This window comes from Procambarus clarkii, chromosome 49, assembly GCF_040958095.1.
Source record: "Procambarus clarkii isolate CNS0578487 chromosome 49, FALCON_Pclarkii_2.0, whole genome shotgun sequence".
Lineage (NCBI taxonomy): Eukaryota > Metazoa > Arthropoda > Malacostraca > Decapoda > Cambaridae > Procambarus > Procambarus clarkii.
This window is the reverse complement of record NC_091198.1, coordinates 24,817,037-24,837,930: the sequence shown is the minus strand read 5'-3', so window position 1 is coordinate 24,837,930 and position 20,894 is coordinate 24,817,037. Positions and strand designations below refer to the sequence as shown.

Below are 20,894 nucleotides of genomic sequence, written 5' to 3'. Positions count from 1 at the left end.
AATTGGCAAGGAGCTACTCTTCATCATCCTGAAGCTCCAGCACTTCACTCCACACCTGCAAAGTGCTTGGTCTACCATCAACACGGACCACACCACCCTACACCTCCTGCAGCACGCCCACTTCTCATCTCAACGTCTTCTACTATGGGCTTGATAACTGCAGAAATTCCACCTGGAGACACGCTATACCAAGATTCCAACAACATCTTAGCCAATGATCTCTCCAGAGTTTATGAAGTAGAAGCGACTCCATCTATTACTCCACCACATAACGACGTACTTCTTCCAGAACCGCAGGCTTCGGGGGAGAGTTGTGACGATAATCTCCTTCAAGAGATTGAGCCTGCTCATCCCTCCAAAAGACGTCGATATAAACATCTATATAAAACAAGTATGGAAGAAATATCCAACAACGACAACAACATCTCCAAGGTTTGCCAGAGAGCAAAACGTATGCAGCCAGGAACACCTGCTCCACCTCAAACCGCCAAACTACCTGTCTTGTCGCCTGCTCATCGCTGATTGGCTACGGGTCCAGCTGCAACTGCACTCCACCCACCATACTACTTGATGTCTGGGGCCGCCACGACCTCAGTCTTCAAAATATCCCGTGCTTTCGACAAGTTAACACGTCTCGTTGGTAGACTAAGCCCCAGGCTTACGTGTACTAAGAGAAGTGATAGCTTGAAGCCAATATTCCGGCACCTATTTACTTTGTTTGCCATAAACTTGTTATTTGCTCACTTGTCTTAACGTAACTTTTCATTTTGCCATTTGATTATTATTATTACTTTGATTGATTTTATTATACGAATTTGTATGTCCATTTTATTCATGTTTTGCTTTCTTTAACGTAATTCAAATTTCATTGTTAAAATTTACTTGTGTTTTGTGTGTCTTCTCCTTACCTTACCACAGACGAAGTTCCAGATTTTCTATTTTTTTTGTTTCTATGTGACGAGGCCATACCCCTAGCTTTTGAACAGCCGAACACCAACGCGTTACCGTCACAATATATATATATATATATATATATATATATATATATATATATATATATATATATATATATATATATATATATATATATATATATATATATATATATATATATATATATATATATATATATATATATATAAAGGAAAAAAAGGGGGGGAAGGGGGTGGTAGGAGTAAAGCACACAGAAACTGTATTGGAGGGGACCTATATTCCCTGCAATGCGTTATGTGTGGTTTCCTCCGAGGCTATGGGTCCCCCTTCTTCCAGCCAGAGGTTGTATATATATATATATATATATATATATATATATATATATATATATATATATATATGTATATATATATATATATATATATATATATATATATATATATATATATATATATATATATATATATATATATATATATATATATATATATATGTCGTACCTAGTAGCCAGAACGCACTTTTCAGCCTACTGTGCAAGGCCCGATTTGCCTAATAAGCTAATTTTCATGAATTAATGTTTTTTCGACTACCTAACCTAACCTAACCTAACTTTTTCGGCTACCTAACCTAACCTATAAAGATAGGTTAGGTTAGGTTAGGTAGGGTTGGTTAGGTTCGGTCATATATCTACGTTAATTTTAACTCCAATAAAAAAAATTGACCTCATACATAATGAAATGGGTAGCTTTATCATTTCATAAGAAAAAAAAATTGAGAAAATATATTAATTCATGAAAACTTGGCTTATTAGGCAAGTCGGGCCTTGCATAGTAGGCTGAGAAGTGCGTTCTGGCTACTAGGTACGACATATATATATATATATATATATATATATATATATATATATATATATATATATATATATATATATATATATATATATATATATATATATATATATATATATATATATATATATATATTTTAGGCTAGATGATGTGACAACATAGTTTTAAGAGTAGGAACAGCTTTAGCTCTCACAAACTCTGTCTGCATAAAAAGGGTTACAACTTACACCATTGAGATGAAATATAAAAATATGTAGGGCAGCAAACGAGGAAGTAGCTTTTTTAATATGCTTTAAATATTGCGATGAGAATTCCACACAAAACCTGCAGCTCTAACAAGGAGAAATCTGTGGCATGCTGAAGAAATTATGTAATTCAGTGCAAATATTGACACGACCTCAAATATAACAAAATTATTAAGGATGGTAACAGAGTCCATTTCATGTGGTCTCCATCTCATGTTGGCCCAGGAATGCATGATACAGCTGATAAGTTAGCCAAAGAATCTGCCTTTAAAGGAGATGTTGAGTGTAACCTTGGATTGTCAATGAGCAATCTGAGAGCAGCAGTGCACCGAGAATTTCAACAAGTTCTTGTAGATCTGAGGCAAAGTGAAATTGACACCAGTAATTCCATCTATCATCATACTATTATGGAAGAGGAGCCACGCATCTATGGTTTATCCAATAATATCAGCAGACTTCTAGATGTTACTACTGCTCGGCTTAGACTCGGTTACAAGTATCTCTGGGAATTCTCATTATCTGCCGATGTAGACCTGACCAAATGTAAACTGTGTCAACAAAATTGTTCGCTTACCCTCCGTCACTATGTGATGGAGTGCGAAAAGATACGTGAATTCAGAGACAATTCTATAATCAATGTACCAACGATGTGTCAATATTTCATTCAAAATGATCTGCTACCAGAAATTTTAGCCAAATATCCCCAGTTTGCAACTGTAGGTAGTAACTAAGAGTGACTGTAACCTATCCACCGCTGCCCACTGGATGGGGGGCGGTGTGCAGGCCCAAACATATCAATTCGTGACACTAGCTCTCCACATATGTCAGTTGCTTAATTTAGAAACTGTACTTGTGGTCGATCTCGAACCCACTTGTTGATGTGACGAGTTATACTGATTCTTGTAATTAGCTCATCAAGATTGTAACTTGCTTAGCTAAATGAATTGTGGGGTTCAGTCCCTGAGCCCATTATGTGCCTTTGTAACCCTTTCCACTACCGCCCATAAGATGGGTATGGGGTGCATAATAAATGAACTAAACTAAAAAAATATAACTAACCTCTAATATACAGACTTAGCCTAAGACCTGAAGCCCCACTTCCACAAGAGTGAAGATTCTCCCTATAGCGATTAGAACAGGTGGAACAACATGACTGCAGGTTGCCAGCACCAACAGCCTACACTGACAATATTAGTCTACAAACCTAAAATGTGAACGGGTTCTCTCCAACAAAGGTACCTCGCCCTTTATATGCAAAAGCAACATTTCCCAGTAAACGAATTCGTGACACCAACTCTCGCCTCGGGAATACGTCCTATTGTTTACACGGAGCTGAGAAAATTGGGCAATTTATTATATCACGGATATTCTCTGGGGAGGGAATATATTTCGCTGCGAGGTCAGGTAATGCCATGATCAGCGCGGGCGGTTTACAACCGAAAGGTATTACAGTCTTGTCCTCGAGCAGGACGAAAACATTTGGGTACGCTTACTCTCAACTGATGCCTCTGTTCACCCAGTAAGGTAAATAGATACCTGGGAGTTACACAACTGTTGTGGGTTGCTTCCTGGTGAGTCAGTCCTTGCCTCAGGGTCTTTGATAAGCCTAACAGGCTTCCTGTCTCCGAATAATGAGAATCTAAACTATATGATCAATTCAAATCGGTTTGTTTTTATTATTTTACTGATTTCCATTTTACTTATAGCATAATTAAAAATTTAGATTTAGTTCATATTTCCAACTTTAAAATCTATATCACATGCATTTCTTTAATTTATAATTACCAAACTTTTTCTAACACTTGCAACCTGCGTGTAAAGTTTCATTTATGTATTTCTTTCCTGTTCAGTTGGGTATATGTATTTATTTCCTGTTTAGTTTCGTATATCGTATATATATATATATATATATATATATATATATTATTAAATATGACCGAAAAAGTAAGATTAATAATTCTAACACGAATTTTCTCAATCTTTCGTACATTATGCTTCACTGTTGGAGGTAAATCAAAAATCACTTGTCCAAAATTCATTTTTATTTCTAGTCTGACGCGACACGGGCGCGTTTCGTAAAACTTATTACATTTTCAAAGACTTCACAAATACACAACTGATTAGAACTTGCGTTTCCCTGATTTTATATCTACATTTGAGTGAGGTGGGAAGGGTGATGTGGCATTACATTTGAGTGAGGTGGGAAGGATGATGTGGCATTAACACAAGACAGAACACTAGAGGATATTAATAGGGTATTAAAAGTATCAACACAAGACAGAACAGAAACAATGGGTATTGAATAGAAGTGTTTGTAGAAAAGCCTATTGGTCCATATTTCTTGATGCTTCTATATTGGAGCGGAGTCTTGAGGTGGGTAGAATATAGTTGTGCAATAATTGGCTGTTGATTGCTGGTGTTGACTTCTTGATGTGTAGTGCCTCGCAAACGTCAAGCCGCCTGCTATCGCTGTATCTATCGATGATTTCTGTGTTGTTTACTAGGATTTCTCTGGCGATGGTTTGGTTATGGGAAGAGATTATATGTTCCTTAATGGAGCCCTGTTGTTTATGCATCGTTAAACGCCTAGAAAGAGATGTTGTTGTCTTGCCTATATACTGGGTTTTTTGGAGCTTACAGTCCCCAAGTGGGCATTTGAAGGCATAGACGACGTTAGTCTCTTTTAAAGCGTTCTGTTTCGTGTCTGGAGAGTTTCTCATGAGTAGGCTGGCCGTTTTTCTGGTTTTATAGTAAATCGTCAGTTGTATCCTCTGATTTTTGTCTGTAGGGATAACGTTTCTATTAACAATATCTTTCAGGACCCTTTCCTCTGTTTTATGAGCTGTGGAAAAGAAGTTCCTGTAAAATAGTCTAATAGGGGGTATAGGTGTTGTGTTAGTTGTCTCATATTTAATAATATATGTCTACAGGAAAGACTGCTACCAAAATATACTAATATATATATATATATATATATATATATATATATATATATATATATATATATATATATATATATATATATATACAACTTTAGAACACTTTCCCACCAGGAGACTCGAACCCTAGCCAGCACAGAAGCCTTCCAGCAACTGGCATAACAGGTACGCCTTAACCCTCTCCACCACCTGCTCAGACCCTTAAAAGAGATGGTAATTTCGGAGTATTTAAATACCACAAAGATCACCACCTCCCAAGAGTACTAGAGCAAGTGAGGGGTCATTTAGACGTTAATTTCATCAAGTCCCTGTTAATATGGGAAGACACAGTGTTTATGCTTAAGGCACAACTCTCCTAAACACGAGAGTCAAGTATACAACTTTAGAACACTTTCCCACCAGGAGACTCGAACCCTAGCCAGCACAGAAGCCTTCCAGCAACTGGCATAACAGGTACGCCTTAACCCTCTCCACCACCTGCTCAGACCCTTAAAAGAGATGGTAATTTCGGAGTCTCCTGGTGGGAAAGTGTTCTAAAGTTGTATACTTGACTCTCGTGTTTAGGAGAGTTGTGCCTTAAGCATAGACACTGTGTCTTCCCATATTAACAGGGACTTGATGAAATTAACGTCTAAATGACCCCTCACTTGCTCTAGTGCTCTTGGGAGGTGGTGATCTTTGTGGTATTTAAATACTCCGAAATTACCATCTCTTTTAAGGGTCTGAGCAGGTGGTGGAGAGGGTTAAGGCGTACCTGTTATGCCAGTTGCTGGAAGGCTTCTGTGCTGGCTAGGGTTCGAGTCTCCTGGTGGGAAAGTGTTCTAAAGTTGTATACTTGACTCTCGTGTTTAGGAGAGTTGTGCCTTAAGCATAGACACTGTGTCTTCCCATATTAACAGGGACTTGATGAAATTAACGTCTAAATGACCCCTCACTTGCTCTAGTGCTCTTGGGAGGTGGTGATCTTTGTGGTATTTAAATACTCCGAAATTACCATCTCTTTTAAGGGTCTGAGCAGGTGGTGGAGAGGGTTAAGGCGTACCTGTTATGCCAGTTGCTGGAAGGCTTCTGTGCTGGCTAGGGTTCGAGTCTCCTGGTGGGAAAGTGTTCTAAAGTTGTATACTTGACTCTCGTGTTTAGGAGAGTTGTGCCTTAAGCATAGACACTGTGTCTTCCCATATTAACAGGGACTTGATGAAATTAACGTCTAAATGACCCCTCACTTGCTCTAGTGCTCTTGGGAGGTGGTGATCTTTGTGGTATTTAAATACTCCGAAATTACCATCTCTTTTAAGGGTCTGAGCAGGTGGTGGAGAGGGTTAAGGCGTACCTGTTATGCCAGTTGCTGGAAGGCTTCTGTGCTGGCTAGGGTTCGAGTCTCCTGGTGGGAAAGTGTTCTAAAGTTGTATACTTGACTCTCGTGTTTAGGAGAGTTGTGCCTTAAGCATAGACACTGTGTCTTCCCATATTAACAGGGACTTGATGAAATTAACGTCTAAATGACTCCTCACTTGCTCTAGTGCTCTTGGGAGGTGGTGATCTTTGTGGTATTTAAATACTCCGAAATTACCATCTCTTTTAAGGGTCTGAGCAGGTGGTGGAGAGGGTTAAGGCGTACCTGTTATGCCAGTTGCTGGAAGGCTTCTGTGCTGGCTAGGGTTCGAGTCTCCTGGTGGACAAGTGTTCTAAAGTTGTATACTTGACTCTCGTGTTTAGGAGAGTTGTGCCTTAAGCATAGACACTGTGTCTTCCCATATTAACAGGGACTTGATGAAATTAACGTCTAAATGACCCCTCACTTGCTCTAGTGCTCTTGGGAGGTGGTGATCTTTGTGGTATTTAAATACTCCGAAATTACCATCTCTTTTAAGGGTCTGAGCAGGTGGTGGAGAGGGTTAAGGCGTACCTGTTATGCCAGTTGCTGGAAGGCTTCTGTGCTGGCTAGGGTTCGAGTCTCCTGGTGGGAAAGTGTTCTAAAGTTGTATACTTGACTCTCGTGTTTAGGAGAGTTGTGCCTTAAGCATAGACACTGTGTCTTCCCATATTAACAGGGACTTGATGAAATTAACGTCTAAATGACCCCTCACTTGCTCTAGTGCTCTTGGGAGGTGGTGATCTTTGTGGTATTTAAATACTCCGAAATTACCATCTCTTTTAAGGGTCTGAGCAGGTGGTGGAGAGGGTTAAGGCGTACCTGTTATGCCAGTTGCTGGAAGGCTTCTGTGCTGGCTAGGGTTCGAGTCTCCTGGTGGACAAGTGTTCTAAAGTTGTATACTTGACTCTCGTGTTTAGGAGAGTTGTGCCTTAAGCATAGACACTGTGTCTTCCCATATTAACAGGGACTTGATGAAATTAACGTCTAAATGACCCCTCACTTGCTCTAGTGCTCTTGGGAGGTGGTGATCTTTGTGGTATTTAAATACTCCGAAATTACCATCTCTTTTAAGGGTCTGAGCAGGTGGTGGAGAGGGTTAAGGCGTACCTGTTATGCCAGTTGCTGGAAGGCTTCTGTGCTGGCTAGGGTTCGAGTCTCCTGGTGGGAAAGTGTTCTAAAGTTGTATACTTGACTCTCGTGTTTAGGAGAGTTGTGCCTTAAGCATAGACACTGTGTCTTCCCATATTAACAGGGACTTGATGAAATTAACGTCTAAATGACCCCTCACTTGCTCTAGTGCTCTTGGGAGGTGGTGATCTTTGTGGTATTTAAATACTCCGAAATTACCATCTCTTTTAAGGGTCTGAGCAGGTGGTGGAGAGGGTTAAGGCGTACCTGTTATGCCAGTTGCTGGAAGGCTTCTGTGCTGGCTAGGGTTCGAGTCTCCTGGTGGGAAAGTGTTCTAAAGTTGTATACTTGACTCTCGTGTTTAGGAGAGTTGTGCCTTAAGCATAGACACTGTGTCTTCCCATATTAACAGGGACTTGATGAAATTAACGTCTAAATGACCCCTCACTTGCTCTAGTGCTCTTGGGAGGTGGTGATCTTTGTGGTATTTAAATACTCCGAAATTACCATCTCTTTTAAGGGTCTGAGCAGGTGGTGGAGAGGGTTAAGGCGTACCTGTTATGCCAGTTGCTGGAAGGCTTCTGTGCTGGCTAGGGTTCGAGTCTCCTGGTGGGAAAGTGTTCTAAAGTTGTATACTTGACTCTCGTGTTTAGGAGAGTTGTGCCTTAAGCATAGACACTGTGTCTTCCCATATTAACAGGGACTTGATGAAATTAACGTCTAAATGACCCCTCACTTGCTCTAGTGCTCTTGGGAGGTGGTGATCTTTGTGGTATTTAAATACTCCGAAATTACCATCTCTTTTAAGGGTCTGAGCAGGTGGTGGAGAGGGTTAAGGCGTACCTGTTATGCCAGTTGCTGGAAGGCTTCTGTGCTGGCTAGGGTTCGAGTCTCCTGGTGGGAAAGTGTTCTAAAGTTGTATACTTGACTCTCGTGTTTAGGAGAGTTGTGCCTTAAGCATAGACACTGTGTCTTCCCATATTAACAGGGACTTGATGAAATTAACGTCTAAATGACTCCTCACTTGCTCTAGTGCTCTTGGGAGGTGGTGATCTTTGTGGTATTTAAATACTCCGAAATTACCATCTCTTTTAAGGGTCTGAGCAGGTGGTGGAGAGGGTTAAGGCGTACCTGTTATGCCAGTTGCTGGAAGGCTTCTGTGCTGGCTAGGGTTCGAGTCTCCTGGTGGACAAGTGTTCTAAAGTTGTATACTTGACTCTCGTGTTTAGGAGAGTTGTGCCTTAAGCATAGACACTGTGTCTTCCCATATTAACAGGGACTTGATGAAATTAACGTCTAAATGACCCCTCACTTGCTCTAGTGCTCTTGGGAGGTGGTGATCTTTGTGGTATTTAAATACTCCGAAATTACCATCTCTTTTAAGGGTCTGAGCAGGTGGTGGAGAGGGTTAAGGCGTACCTGTTATGCCAGTTGCTGGAAGGCTTCTGTGCTGGCTAGGGTTCGAGTCTCCTGGTGGGAAAGTGTTCTAAAGTTGTATACTTGACTCTCGTGTTTAGGAGAGTTGTGCCTTAAGCATAGACACTGTGTCTTCCCATATTAACAGGGACTTGATGAAATTAACGTCTAAATGACCCCTCACTTGCTCTAGTGCTCTTGGGAGGTGGTGATCTTTGTGGTATTTAAATACTCCGAAATTACCATCTCTTTTAAGGGTCTGAGCAGGTGGTGGAGAGGGTTAAGGCGTACCTGTTATGCCAGTTGCTGGAAGGCTTCTGTGCTGGCTAGGGTTCGAGTCTCCTGGTGGACAAGTGTTCTAAAGTTGTATACTTGACTCTCGTGTTTAGGAGAGTTGTGCCTTAAGCATAGACACTGTGTCTTCCCATATTAACAGGGACTTGATGAAATTAACGTCTAAATGACCCCTCACTTGCTCTAGTGCTCTTGGGAGGTGGTGATCTTTGTGGTATTTAAATACTCCGAAATTACCATCTCTTTTAAGGGTCTGAGCAGGTGGTGGAGAGGGTTAAGGCGTACCTGTTATGCCAGTTGCTGGAAGGCTTCTGTGCTGGCTAGGGTTCGAGTCTCCTGGTGGGAAAGTGTTCTAAAGTTGTATACTTGACTCTCGTGTTTAGGAGAGTTGTGCCTTAAGCATAGACACTGTGTCTTCCCATATTAACAGGGACTTGATGAAATTAACGTCTAAATGACCCCTCACTTGCTCTAGTGCTCTTGGGAGGTGGTGATCTTTGTGGTATTTAAATACTCCGAAATTACCATCTCTTTTAAGGGTCTGAGCAGGTGGTGGAGAGGGTTAAGGCGTACCTGTTATGCCAGTTGCTGGAAGGCTTCTGTGCTGGCTAGGGTTCGAGTCTCCTGGTGGGAAAGTGTTCTAAAGTTGTATACTTGACTCTCGTGTTTAGGAGAGTTGTGCCTTAAGCATAGACACTGTGTCTTCCCATATTAACAGGGACTTGATGAAATTAACGTCTAAATGACCCCTCACTTGCTCTAGTGCTCTTGGGAGGTGGTGATCTTTGTGGTATTTAAATACTCCGAAATTACCATCTCTTTTAAGGGTCTGAGCAGGTGGTGGAGAGGGTTAAGGCGTACCTGTTATGCCAGTTGCTGGAAGGCTTCTGTGCTGGCTAGGGTTCGAGTCTCCTGGTGGGAAAGTGTTCTAAAGTTGTATACTTGACTCTCGTGTTTAGGGGAGTTGTGCCTTAAGCATAGACACTGTGTCTTCCCATATTAACAGGGACTTGATGAAATTAACGTCTAAATGACCCCTCACTTGCTCTAGTGCTCTTGGGAGGTGGTGATCTTTGTGGTATTTAAATACTCCGAAATTACCATCTCTTTTAAGGGTCTGAGCAGGTGGTGGAGAGGGTTAAGGCGTACCTGTTATGCCAGTTGCTGGAAGGCTTCTGTGCTGGCTAGGGTTCGAGTCTCCTGGTGGGAAAGTGTTCTAAAGTTGTATACTTGACTCTCGTGTTTAGGAGAGTTGTGCCTTAAGCATAGACACTGTGTCTTCCCATATTAACAGGGACTTGATGAAATTAACGTCTAAATGACCCCTCACTTGCTCTAGTGCTCTTGGGAGGTGGTGATCTTTGTGGTATTTAAATACTCCGAAATTACCATCTCTTTTAAGGGTCTGAGCAGGTGGTGGAGAGGGTTAAGGCGTACCTGTTATGCCAGTTGCTGGAAGGCTTCTGTGCTGGCTAGGGTTCGAGTCTCCTGGTGGGAAAGTGTTCTAAAGTTGTATACTTGACTCTCGTGTTTAGGAGAGTTGTGCCTTATATATATATATATATATATATATATATATATATATATATATATATATATATATATATATATATATATATATATATATATATATATATTTATATATATTCCTTTGCTGTTTAGTTTGGTATAATGTATTTCTTTCCTGTGTTTGGTATATATACATTTGATATCTTCTCATATAATGAGGAATATTTTTACGTTCATATTTTTGGAGTTGTCAGACATTTTCCCCACACAAGTTGTCGGTGTTCCACATCATTACTGATAATTTATGGCTGCCTGGAGCTCGGGAAGAAGAAATAAGAACCAGATTTAATCGTGAATTAGAAACAATGAAATAATAAAGGCATAACTTTGACAGGATATTTCCCTTCTCTAGCGATACAGTCGCTTTACGACACAGTACACGGTAGCTATAGATGGTATGTTTAGCTATACGGTACACGGTAGCTATAGATGGTATGTTTAGCTATACGGTACACGGTAGCAATAGATGGTATGCTTTAGCTATACGGTACACGGTAACTATAGATGGTATGTTTAGCTATACGGTACACGGTAACTATAGATGGTATGTTTAGCTATACGGTAACTATAGATGGTATGTTTAGCTATACGGTACACGGTAACTATAGATGGTATGTTTAGCTATACGGTACACGGTAACTATAGATGGTATGTTTAGCTATACGGTACACGGTAACTATAGATGGTATGTTTAGCTATACGGTACACGGTAACTATAGATGGTATGTTTAGCTATACGGTACACGGTAACTATAGATGGTATGTTTAGCTATACGGTACACGGTAACTATAGATGGTATGTTTTAGAAACCATGGTGCTTTTTGCACCCTGGTTTTTTAATTTGGGTTTTATAACCTGGTTTTTGTACTCTGATTTTTATACCTTGGCTTTGGTTCCCAGGTTTTTGTAATTTGTATTTGTGTCCAGGTTTTTATTCCTTGGGTTTTTGTACCCAGGTTTTTGTACCTTGGATTCTATTCCCCTTCTTTTTTGTACCTTGGTTTTGTACCCTGGATTATGTACCCTGTTTTTTGTACCTTGGTTTTTGTACCTTTTTTTTTGTACCCAGGTTTTTGTTCCGTGATTTTTGTACCCAGGTTTTTGTTCCGTGATTTTTGTACCCAGGTTTTTGTACCCAAGATTTTGTACCCTGGTTTTTATACCATGGTTTTTGTACCTAGTATTTTCTACCCAGGTTACGGGGAAATTGACAGTTCATAAAATTGAGTTAGTCTTCCTTGTCTCAGCGTAGGAAAAGGAGCGCAAGCCGGACCTCACCACTACCCAAGCCGGACCTCGCCGCTTCCCAAGCCGGACCTCGCCACTACCCAAGCCGGACCTCGCCACTACCCAAGCCGGACCTCGCCACTACCCAAGCCGGACCTCACCACTACCCAAGCCGGACCTCGCCGCTTCCCAAGCCGGACCTCGCCACAACCCAAGCGGACCTCGCCGCTTCCCAAGCCGGACCTCGCCACTACCCAAGCGGACCTCGCCGCTTCCCAAGCCGGACCTCGCCACTACCCAAGCCGGACCTCGCCGCTTCCCAAGCCGGACCTCGCCACTACCCAAGCCGGACCTCGCCACTACCCAAGCCGGACCTCGCCACTACCCAAGCGGACCTCGCCGCTTCCCAAGCCGGACCTCGCCACTACCCAAGCCGGACCTCGCCGCTTCCCAAGCCGGACCTCGCCACTACCCAAGCCGGACCTCGCCACTACCCAAGCCGGACCTCACCACTACCCAAGCCGGACCTCGCCGCTTCCCAAGCCGGACCTCGCCACAACCCAAGCGGACCTCGCCGCTTCCCAAGCCGGACCTCGCCACTACCCAAGCGGACCTCGCCGCTTCCCAAGCCGGACCTCGCCACTACCCAAGCCGGACCTCGCCGCTTCCCAAGCCGGACCTCGCCACTACCCAAGCCGGACCTCGCCACTACCCAAGCCGGACCTCGCCACTACCCAAGCGGACCTCGCCGCTTCCCAAGCCGGACCTCGCCACTACCCAAGCCGGACCTCGCCGCTACCCAAGCCGGACCTCGCCACTACCCAAGCGGACCTCGCCGCTTCCCAAGCCGGACCTCGCCACTACCCAAGCCGGACCTCGCCGCTTCCCAAGCCGGAACTCGCCACTACCCAAGCCGGACCTCGCCGCTTCCCAAGCCGGACCGCGCCACTACACAAGCCGGACCTCGCCACTACCCAAGCCGGACCTCGCTACTACCCAAGCCGGACCTCAACGTTACCCAACCCGGACCTCGCAGCTTCCTAAGCCGGACCTCGCCGTTATCCAAGCCGGACCTCGCCACTACCCAAGCCGGACCTCGCCACAACCCAAGCCGGACCGCGCCACTACACAAGCCGGACCTCGCCACTACCCAAGCCGGACCTCGCCACTACCCAAGCCGGACCTCAACGTTACCCAACCCGGACCTCGCAGCTTCCTAAGCCGGACCTCGCCGTTATCCAAGCCGGACCTCGCCACTACCCAAGCCGGACCTCGCCACTACCCAAGCCGGACCGCGCCACTACACAAGCCGGACCTCGCCACTACCCAAGCCGGACCTCGCCACTACCCAAGCCGGACCTCAACGTTACCCAACCCGGACCTCGCAGCTTCCTAAGCCGGACCTCGCCGTTATCCAAGCCGGACCTCGCTACTACCCAAGCCGGACCTCGCCACTACCCAAGCCGGACCTCGCCGCTACACAAGCCGGACCTCGCCACTACCCAAGCCGGACCTCGCCGTTACCCAAGCCGGACCTCGCCTTTACCCAAGCCGGACCTCGCCACTACCCAAGCCGGACCACGCCACTACCCAAGCCGGACCTCGCCGCTACCCAAGCCGGACCTCGCCGCTACCCAAGCCGGACCTCGCCACTACCCAAGCCGGACCTCGCCGCTACCCAAGCCGGACCTCGCCGCTACCCAAGCCGGACCTCGGCACTACCCAAGCCGGACCTCGCCGCTACCCAAGCCGGACCTCGCCGCTACCCAAGCCGGACCTCGCCGCTACCCAAGCCGGACCTCGCTATTACACAAGTACACCTCGCTACTACCCAAGTATACCTTGATACTACACAAGTATACCTCACCACTACCCAAGTATACCTCACCACTACCCAAGTATACCTCGCCACTACCCAAGTTTACCTCGCCACTACCCAAGTATACCTCGCCACTACCCAAGTATACCTCGCCATTCCCCAAGTATACCTCGTCACTACCCAAGTTTACCTCGCCACTACCCAAGTATACCTCGCCATTCCCCAAGTATACCTCGCCACTACCCAAGCCGGACCTCGCCGCTTCCCAAGCCGGACCTCGCCACTACCCAAGCCGGACCTCGCCACTACCCAAGCCGGACCTCGCCACTACCCAAGCCGGACCTCGCCACTACCCAAGCCGGACCGCGCCACTACCCAAGCCGGACCTCGCCACTACCCAAGCCGGACCGCGCCACCACCCAAGCCGGACCTCGCAGCTTCCCAAGCCGGACCTCTCAGCTTCTCAAACCGAACCCCGCCACTACCCAAGCCGGACCTCGCAGCTTCCCAAGCCGGACCTCTCAGCTTCCCAAGCCGAACCCCGCCACTACCCAAGCCGGACCTCGAAGCTTCCCAAGCCGGACCTCGCAGCTACCCAAGCCGGACCTCGCCGCTACCCAAGCCGGACATCGCCACTACCCAAGCCGGACCTCGCCGTCACACAAGCCGGACCTCGCCACTACCCAAGCCGGACCTCGCCGTTACCCAAGCCGGACCTCGCCGCTACCCAAGCCGGACCTCAACGTTACCCAACCCGGACCTCGCAGCTTCCTAAGCCGGACCTCGCCGTTATCCAAGCCGGACCTCGCCACTACCCAAGCCGGACCTCGCCGTTATCCAAGCCGGACCTCGCCACTACCCAAGCCGGACCTCGCCACTACCCAAGCCGGACCTCGCCGCTACACAAGCCGGACCTCGCCACTACCCAAGCCGGACCTCGCCGTTACCCAAGCCGGACCTCGCCGCTACACAAGCCGGACCTCGCCACTACCCAAGTCGGACCTCGCAGCTTCCCAAGCCGGACCTCGCCTTTACCCAAGCCGGACCTCGCCACTACCCAAGCCGGACCACGCCACTACCCAAGCCGGACCTCGCCGCTACCCAAGCCGGACCACGCCACTACCCAAGCCGGACCTCGCCGCTACCCAAGCCGGACCTCGCCACTACCCAAGCCGGACCTCGCCACTACCCAAGCTGGACCTCGCCGCTACCCAAGCCGGACCTCGCTGTTACCCAAGCCGGACCTCGCCGCTACACAAGCCGGACCTCGCCACTACCCAAGTCCGACCTCGCAGCTTCCCAAGCCGGACCTCGCCTTTACCCAAGCCGGACCTCGCCACTACCCAAGCCGGACCACGCCACTACCCAAGCCGGACCTCGCCGCTACCCAAGCCGGACCTCGCCACTACCCTAGCCGGACCTCGCCGCTACCCAAGCCGGACCTCGCCGCTACCCAAGCCGGACCTCGCTATTACACAAGTATACCTCGCTACTACCCAAGTATACCTTGATACTACACAAGTATACCTCACCACTACCCAAGTATACCTCACCACTACCCAAGTATACCTCACCACTACCCAAGTATACCTCACCATTTCCCAAGTATACCTCACCACTACCCAAGTATACCTCATTACTACCCAAGTATACCTCATTACTACCCAAGTATACCTCGCCACTACCCAAGTTTACCTCGCCACTACCCAAGTATACCTCGCCACTACCCAAGTATACCTCGCCATTCCCCAAGTATACCTCGCCACTACCCAAGTTTACCTCGCCACTACCCAAGTATACCTCGCCATTCCCCAAGTATACCTCGCCACTACCCAAGCCAGACCTCGCCACTACCCAAGCCGGACCTCGCCGCTTCCCAAGCCGGACCTCGCCACTACCCAAGCCGGACCTCGCCACTACCCAAGCCGGACCTTGCCACTACCCAAGCCGGACCTCGCCACTACCCAAGCCAGACCGCGCCACTACCCAAGCCGGACCTCGTCACTACCCAAGTCGGACCTCGCAGCTTCCCAAGCCGGACCTCTCAGCTTCTCACACCGAACCCCGCCACTACCCAAGCCGGACCTTGCAGCTTCCCAAGCCGGACCTCTCAGCTTCCCAAGCCGAACCCCGACACTACTAAGCCGGACCTCGAAGCTTCCCAAGCCGGACCTCGCAGCTACCCAAGCCGGACCTCGCCGCTACCCAAACCAGACCTCGCCACTACCCAAGCCGGCCCTCGCCGTTACACAAGCCGGACCTCGCCACTACCCAAGCCGGACCTCGCCGTTACCCAAGCCGGACCTCGCCGCTACCCAAGCCGGACCTCAACGTTACCCAAGCCGGACCTCGCAGCTTCCCAAGCCGGACCTTGCCGTTATCCAAGCCGGACCTCGCCACTACCCAAGCCGGACCTCGCCACTATCCAAGCCGGACCTCGCCGCTACACAAGCCGGACCTCGCCACTACCCAAGCCGGACCTCGCCGTTACCCAAGCCGGACCTCGCCGCTACACAAGCCGGACCTCGCCACTACCCAAGCCGGACCTCGCAGCTTCCCAAGCCGGACCTCGCCTTTACCCAAGCCGGACCTCGCCACTACCCAAGCCGGACCACGCCACTTCCCAAGCCGGACCTCGCCGCTACCCAAGCCGGACCTCGCCACTACCCAAGCCGGACCTCGCCACTATCCAAGCCAGACCTCGCCGCTACCCAAGCCGGACCTCGCAGCTTCCCAAGCCGGACCTCGCCTTTACCCAAGCCGGACCTCGCCACTACCCAAGCCGGACCACGCCACTACCCAAGCCGGACCTCGCCGCTACCCAAGCCGGACCTCGCCACTACCCAAGCCGGACCTCGCCACTACCCAAGCCGGACCTCGCCGCTACCCAAGCCGGACCTCGCCGCTACCCAAGCCGGACCTCGGCACTACCCAAGCCGGACCCCGCCGCTACCCAAGCCGGACCTCGCCGCTACCCAAGCCGGACCTCGCTATTACACAAGTATACCTCGCTACTACCCAAGTATACCTTGATACTACACAAGTATACCTCACCACTACCCAAGTATACCTCACCACTACCCAAGTATACCTCACCACTACCCAAGTATACCTCACCACTACCCAAGTATACCTCACCACTACCCAGGTATACCTCATTACTACCCAAGTATACCTCGCCACTACCCAAGTTTACCTCGCCACTACCCAAGTATACCTCGCCACTACCCAAGTATACCTCGCCATTCCCCAAGTATACCTCGCCACTACCCAAGTTTACCTCGCCACTACCCAAGTATACCTCGCCATTCCCCAAGTATACCTCGCCACTACCCAAGCCGGACCTCGCCACTACCCAAGCTGGACCTCGCCGCTTCCCAAGCCGGACCTCGCCGCTACCCAAGCCGGACCTCGCCACTACCCAAGCCGGATCTCGCCACTACCCAAGCCGGACCTCGCCACTACCCAAGCCGGACCTCGCCACTACCCAAGCCGGACCTCGCAGCTTCCCAAGCCGGACCTCTCAGCTTCTCAAACCGAACCCCGCCACTACCCAAGCCGGACCTCGAAGCTTCCCAAGCCGGACCTCGCAGCTACCCAAGCCGGACCTCGCCGCTACCCAAGCCAGACCTCGCCACTACCCAAGCCGGACCTCGCCGTTACACAAGCCGGACCTCGCCACTACCCAAGCCTGACCTCGTTGTTACCCAAGCCGGACCTCGCCGCTACCCAAGCCGGACCTCAACGTTACCCAAGCCGGACCTCGCAGCTTCCCAAGCCGGAACTCGCCGTTATCCAAGCCGGACCTCGCCACTACCCAAGCCGGACCTCGCCACTACCCAAGCCGGACCTCGCCGCTACACAAGCCGGACCTCGCCACTACCCAAGCCGGACCTCGCCGTTACCCAAGCCGGACCTCGCCGCTACACAAGCCGGACCTCGCCACTACCCAAGCCGGACCTCGCAGCTTCCCAAGCCGGACCTCGCCTTTACCCAAGCCGGACCTCGCCACTACCCAAGCCGGACCACGCTACTACCCAAGCCGGACCTCGCCGCTACCCAAGCCGGACCTCGCCACTACCCAAGCCGGACCTCGCCACTACCCAAGCCGGACCTCGCCGCTACCCAAGCCGGACCTCGCCGCTACCCAAGCCGGACCTCGGCACTACCCAAGCCGGACCTCGCCGCTACCCAAGCCGGACCTCGCCGCTACCCAAGTCGGACCTCGCTATTACACAAGTATACCTCGCTACTACCCAAGTATACCTTGATACTACACAAGTATACCTCACCACTACCCAAGTATACCTCACCACTACCCACGTATACCTCACCACTACCCAAGTATACCTCACCACTACCCAAGTATACCTCATTACTACCCAAGTATACCTCGCCACTACCCAAGTTTACCTCGCCACTACCCAAGTATACCTCGCCACTACCCAAGTATACCTCGCCATTCCCCAAGTATACCTCGCCACTACCCAAGTTTACCTCGCCACTACCCAAGTATATCTCGCCACTACCCAAGTATACCTCGCCATTCCCCAAGTATACCTCGCCACTACCCAAGTTTACCTCGCCACTACCCAAGTATACCTCGCCATTCCCCAAGTATGCCTCGCCACTACCCAAGTATACCTCGCCACTACCAAGTATACCTCGCCACTACCCAAGTATACCTCGCCACTACCAAGTATACCTCGCCACTATCCAAGTATACCTCGCCACTACCCAAGTTTACCTCACCAATACCCAAGTATACCTCGCCACTACCCAAGTATACCTCGCCACTACCCAAGTATACCTCGCCACTACCCAAGTATACCTCGCCACTACCCAAGTATACCTCGCCACTACCCAAGTATAACTCACCACTACTCAAGTATACCTCGCCACTACTCAAGTATACCTCGCCACTACACGAGTATACTTCGCCACTACTCAAGTATACCTCGCCACTACCCAAGTATACCTCGCCACTACCCAAGTATACCTCGCCACTACTCAAGTATACCTCGCCACTACCCAAGTATACCTCGCCACTACACGAGTATACTTCGCCACTACTCAAGTATACCTCGCCACTACCCAAGTATACCTCGCCACTACCCAAGTATACCTCGCCACTACTCAAGTATACCTCGCCACTACCCAAGTATACCTCGCCACTACCCAAGTATACCTCGCCACTACCCAAGTATACTTCGCCACTACCGACGTTTACCTCGCCACTACCCAAGTATACCTCGCCACTAGCCAAGTATACCTCGCCACTACCCAAGTATACCTCGCCACTACCAAGTATACCTCGCCACTACCCAAGTATACCTCGCCACTACCCAAGTATACCTCGCCACTACTCAAGTATACCTCTCCACTACCCAAGTATACCTCGCCACTACACGAGTATACCTCGCCACTACTCAAGTATACCTCGCCACTACCCAAGTATACCTCGCCACTACCCAAGTATACCTCGCCACTATTCAAGTATACCTCGCCACTACCCAAGTATACCTCGCCACTACCCAAGTATACCTCGCCACTACCCAAGTATACCTCGCCACTACCCAAGTATACCTCGCCACTACTCAAGTATACCTCGCCACTACTCAAGTATACCTCACCACTACTCAAGTATACCTCGCCACTACCCAAGTATACCTCGCCACTACTCAAGTATACCTCGCCACTACTCAAGTATACCTCGCCACTACCCAAGTATACCTCGCCACTACTCAAGTATACCTCGCCACTACTCAAGTATACCTCGCCACTACTCAAGTATACCTCGCCACTACTCAAGTATACCTCGCCACTACTCAAGTATACCTCGCCACTACTCAAGTATACCTCGCCACTACTCAAGTATACCTCGCCACTACCCAAGTATACCTCGCCACTACTCAAGTATACCTCGCCACTACTCAAGTATACCTCGCCACTACTCAAGTATACCTCGCCACTACCCAAGTATACCTCGCCACTACTCAAGTATACCTCGCCACTACTCAAGTATACCTCGCCACTACCCAAGTATACCTCGCCACTACCCAAGTATACCTCGCCACTACCCAAGTATACCTCGCCACTACACAAGTATACCTCGCCACTACTCAAGTATACCTCGCCACTACTCAAGTATACCTCGCCACTACCCAAGTATACCTCGCCACTACCCAAGTATACCTCGCCACTACACAAGTATACCTCGCCACTACTCAAGTATACCTCGCCACTACTCAAGTATACCTCGCCACTACCCAAGTATACCTCGCCACTACCCAAGTATACCTCGCCACTACCCAAGTATACCTCGCCACTACCCAAGTATACCTCGCCACTACTCAAGTATACCTCGCCACTACCCAAGTATACCTCGCCACTATTCAAGTATACCTCACCGTTAACACAAACGATGAAAGGTTTACCGTAAGTAGGCTGTGTTTTTCACATATTTTAAAACTTATTCAGATGCAGCATCCAGAAAGTAATTACTAAAGTTTTGACCGATAAAAATGAAAAAGCTGCAATCTGAACTTGAGTTCTGCAATATTTCATCTTGCTCCATTATGCAAATGAGCCTCTTGTTTCTACCTTAAATGTTGATACACTTTCTCTTACGAGAAATATTTGTGAAAATTATATTTGACAGTTTATTATATTATTAATTAAATAAGTATATATATATTTATATATTTATATAATATTCAAGAAGTACTATAATAATATATAGTATAATATAATATTCAAGAAGTAAAATATATATATATATATATATATATATATACATATATATATATATATATATATATATATATATATATATATATATATATATATATATATATATATATATATATATATATAACTGACTTGTTTGCATTTATATATATATATATATATATATATATATATATATATATATATATATATATATATATATATATATATATATATATATATATATATATATATATATTGGTGTATACTGGCAGCAGGTTTTCTTTCAAACATGTTTCATTGAATATGACCGCATATTCTGTATTAATTATTTTCTGGTTTAGGGCTTCTATCCCTCTAACTATTTTCTT

At 47.6% G+C, this 20,894-nt stretch overlaps 1 protein-coding gene across 1 annotated transcript; it reads left to right on the top strand.

Annotated features, from left to right (window-relative positions):
* Window positions 1-2,253: 2,253 nt before the first annotated feature.
* On the top strand, window positions 2,254-19,056 carry LOC138351454 (mucin-2-like). The gene is made up of 5 exons (XM_069303279.1): window positions 2,254-2,490; window positions 12,001-13,107; window positions 13,188-15,294; window positions 15,464-16,816; window positions 16,943-19,056. Exons 1-5 carry the CDS (start codon window positions 2,254-2,256, stop codon window positions 19,054-19,056), a joined length of 6,918 nt encoding a protein of 2,305 aa, XP_069159380.1.
* Window positions 19,057-20,894: the final 1,838 nt, after the last annotated feature.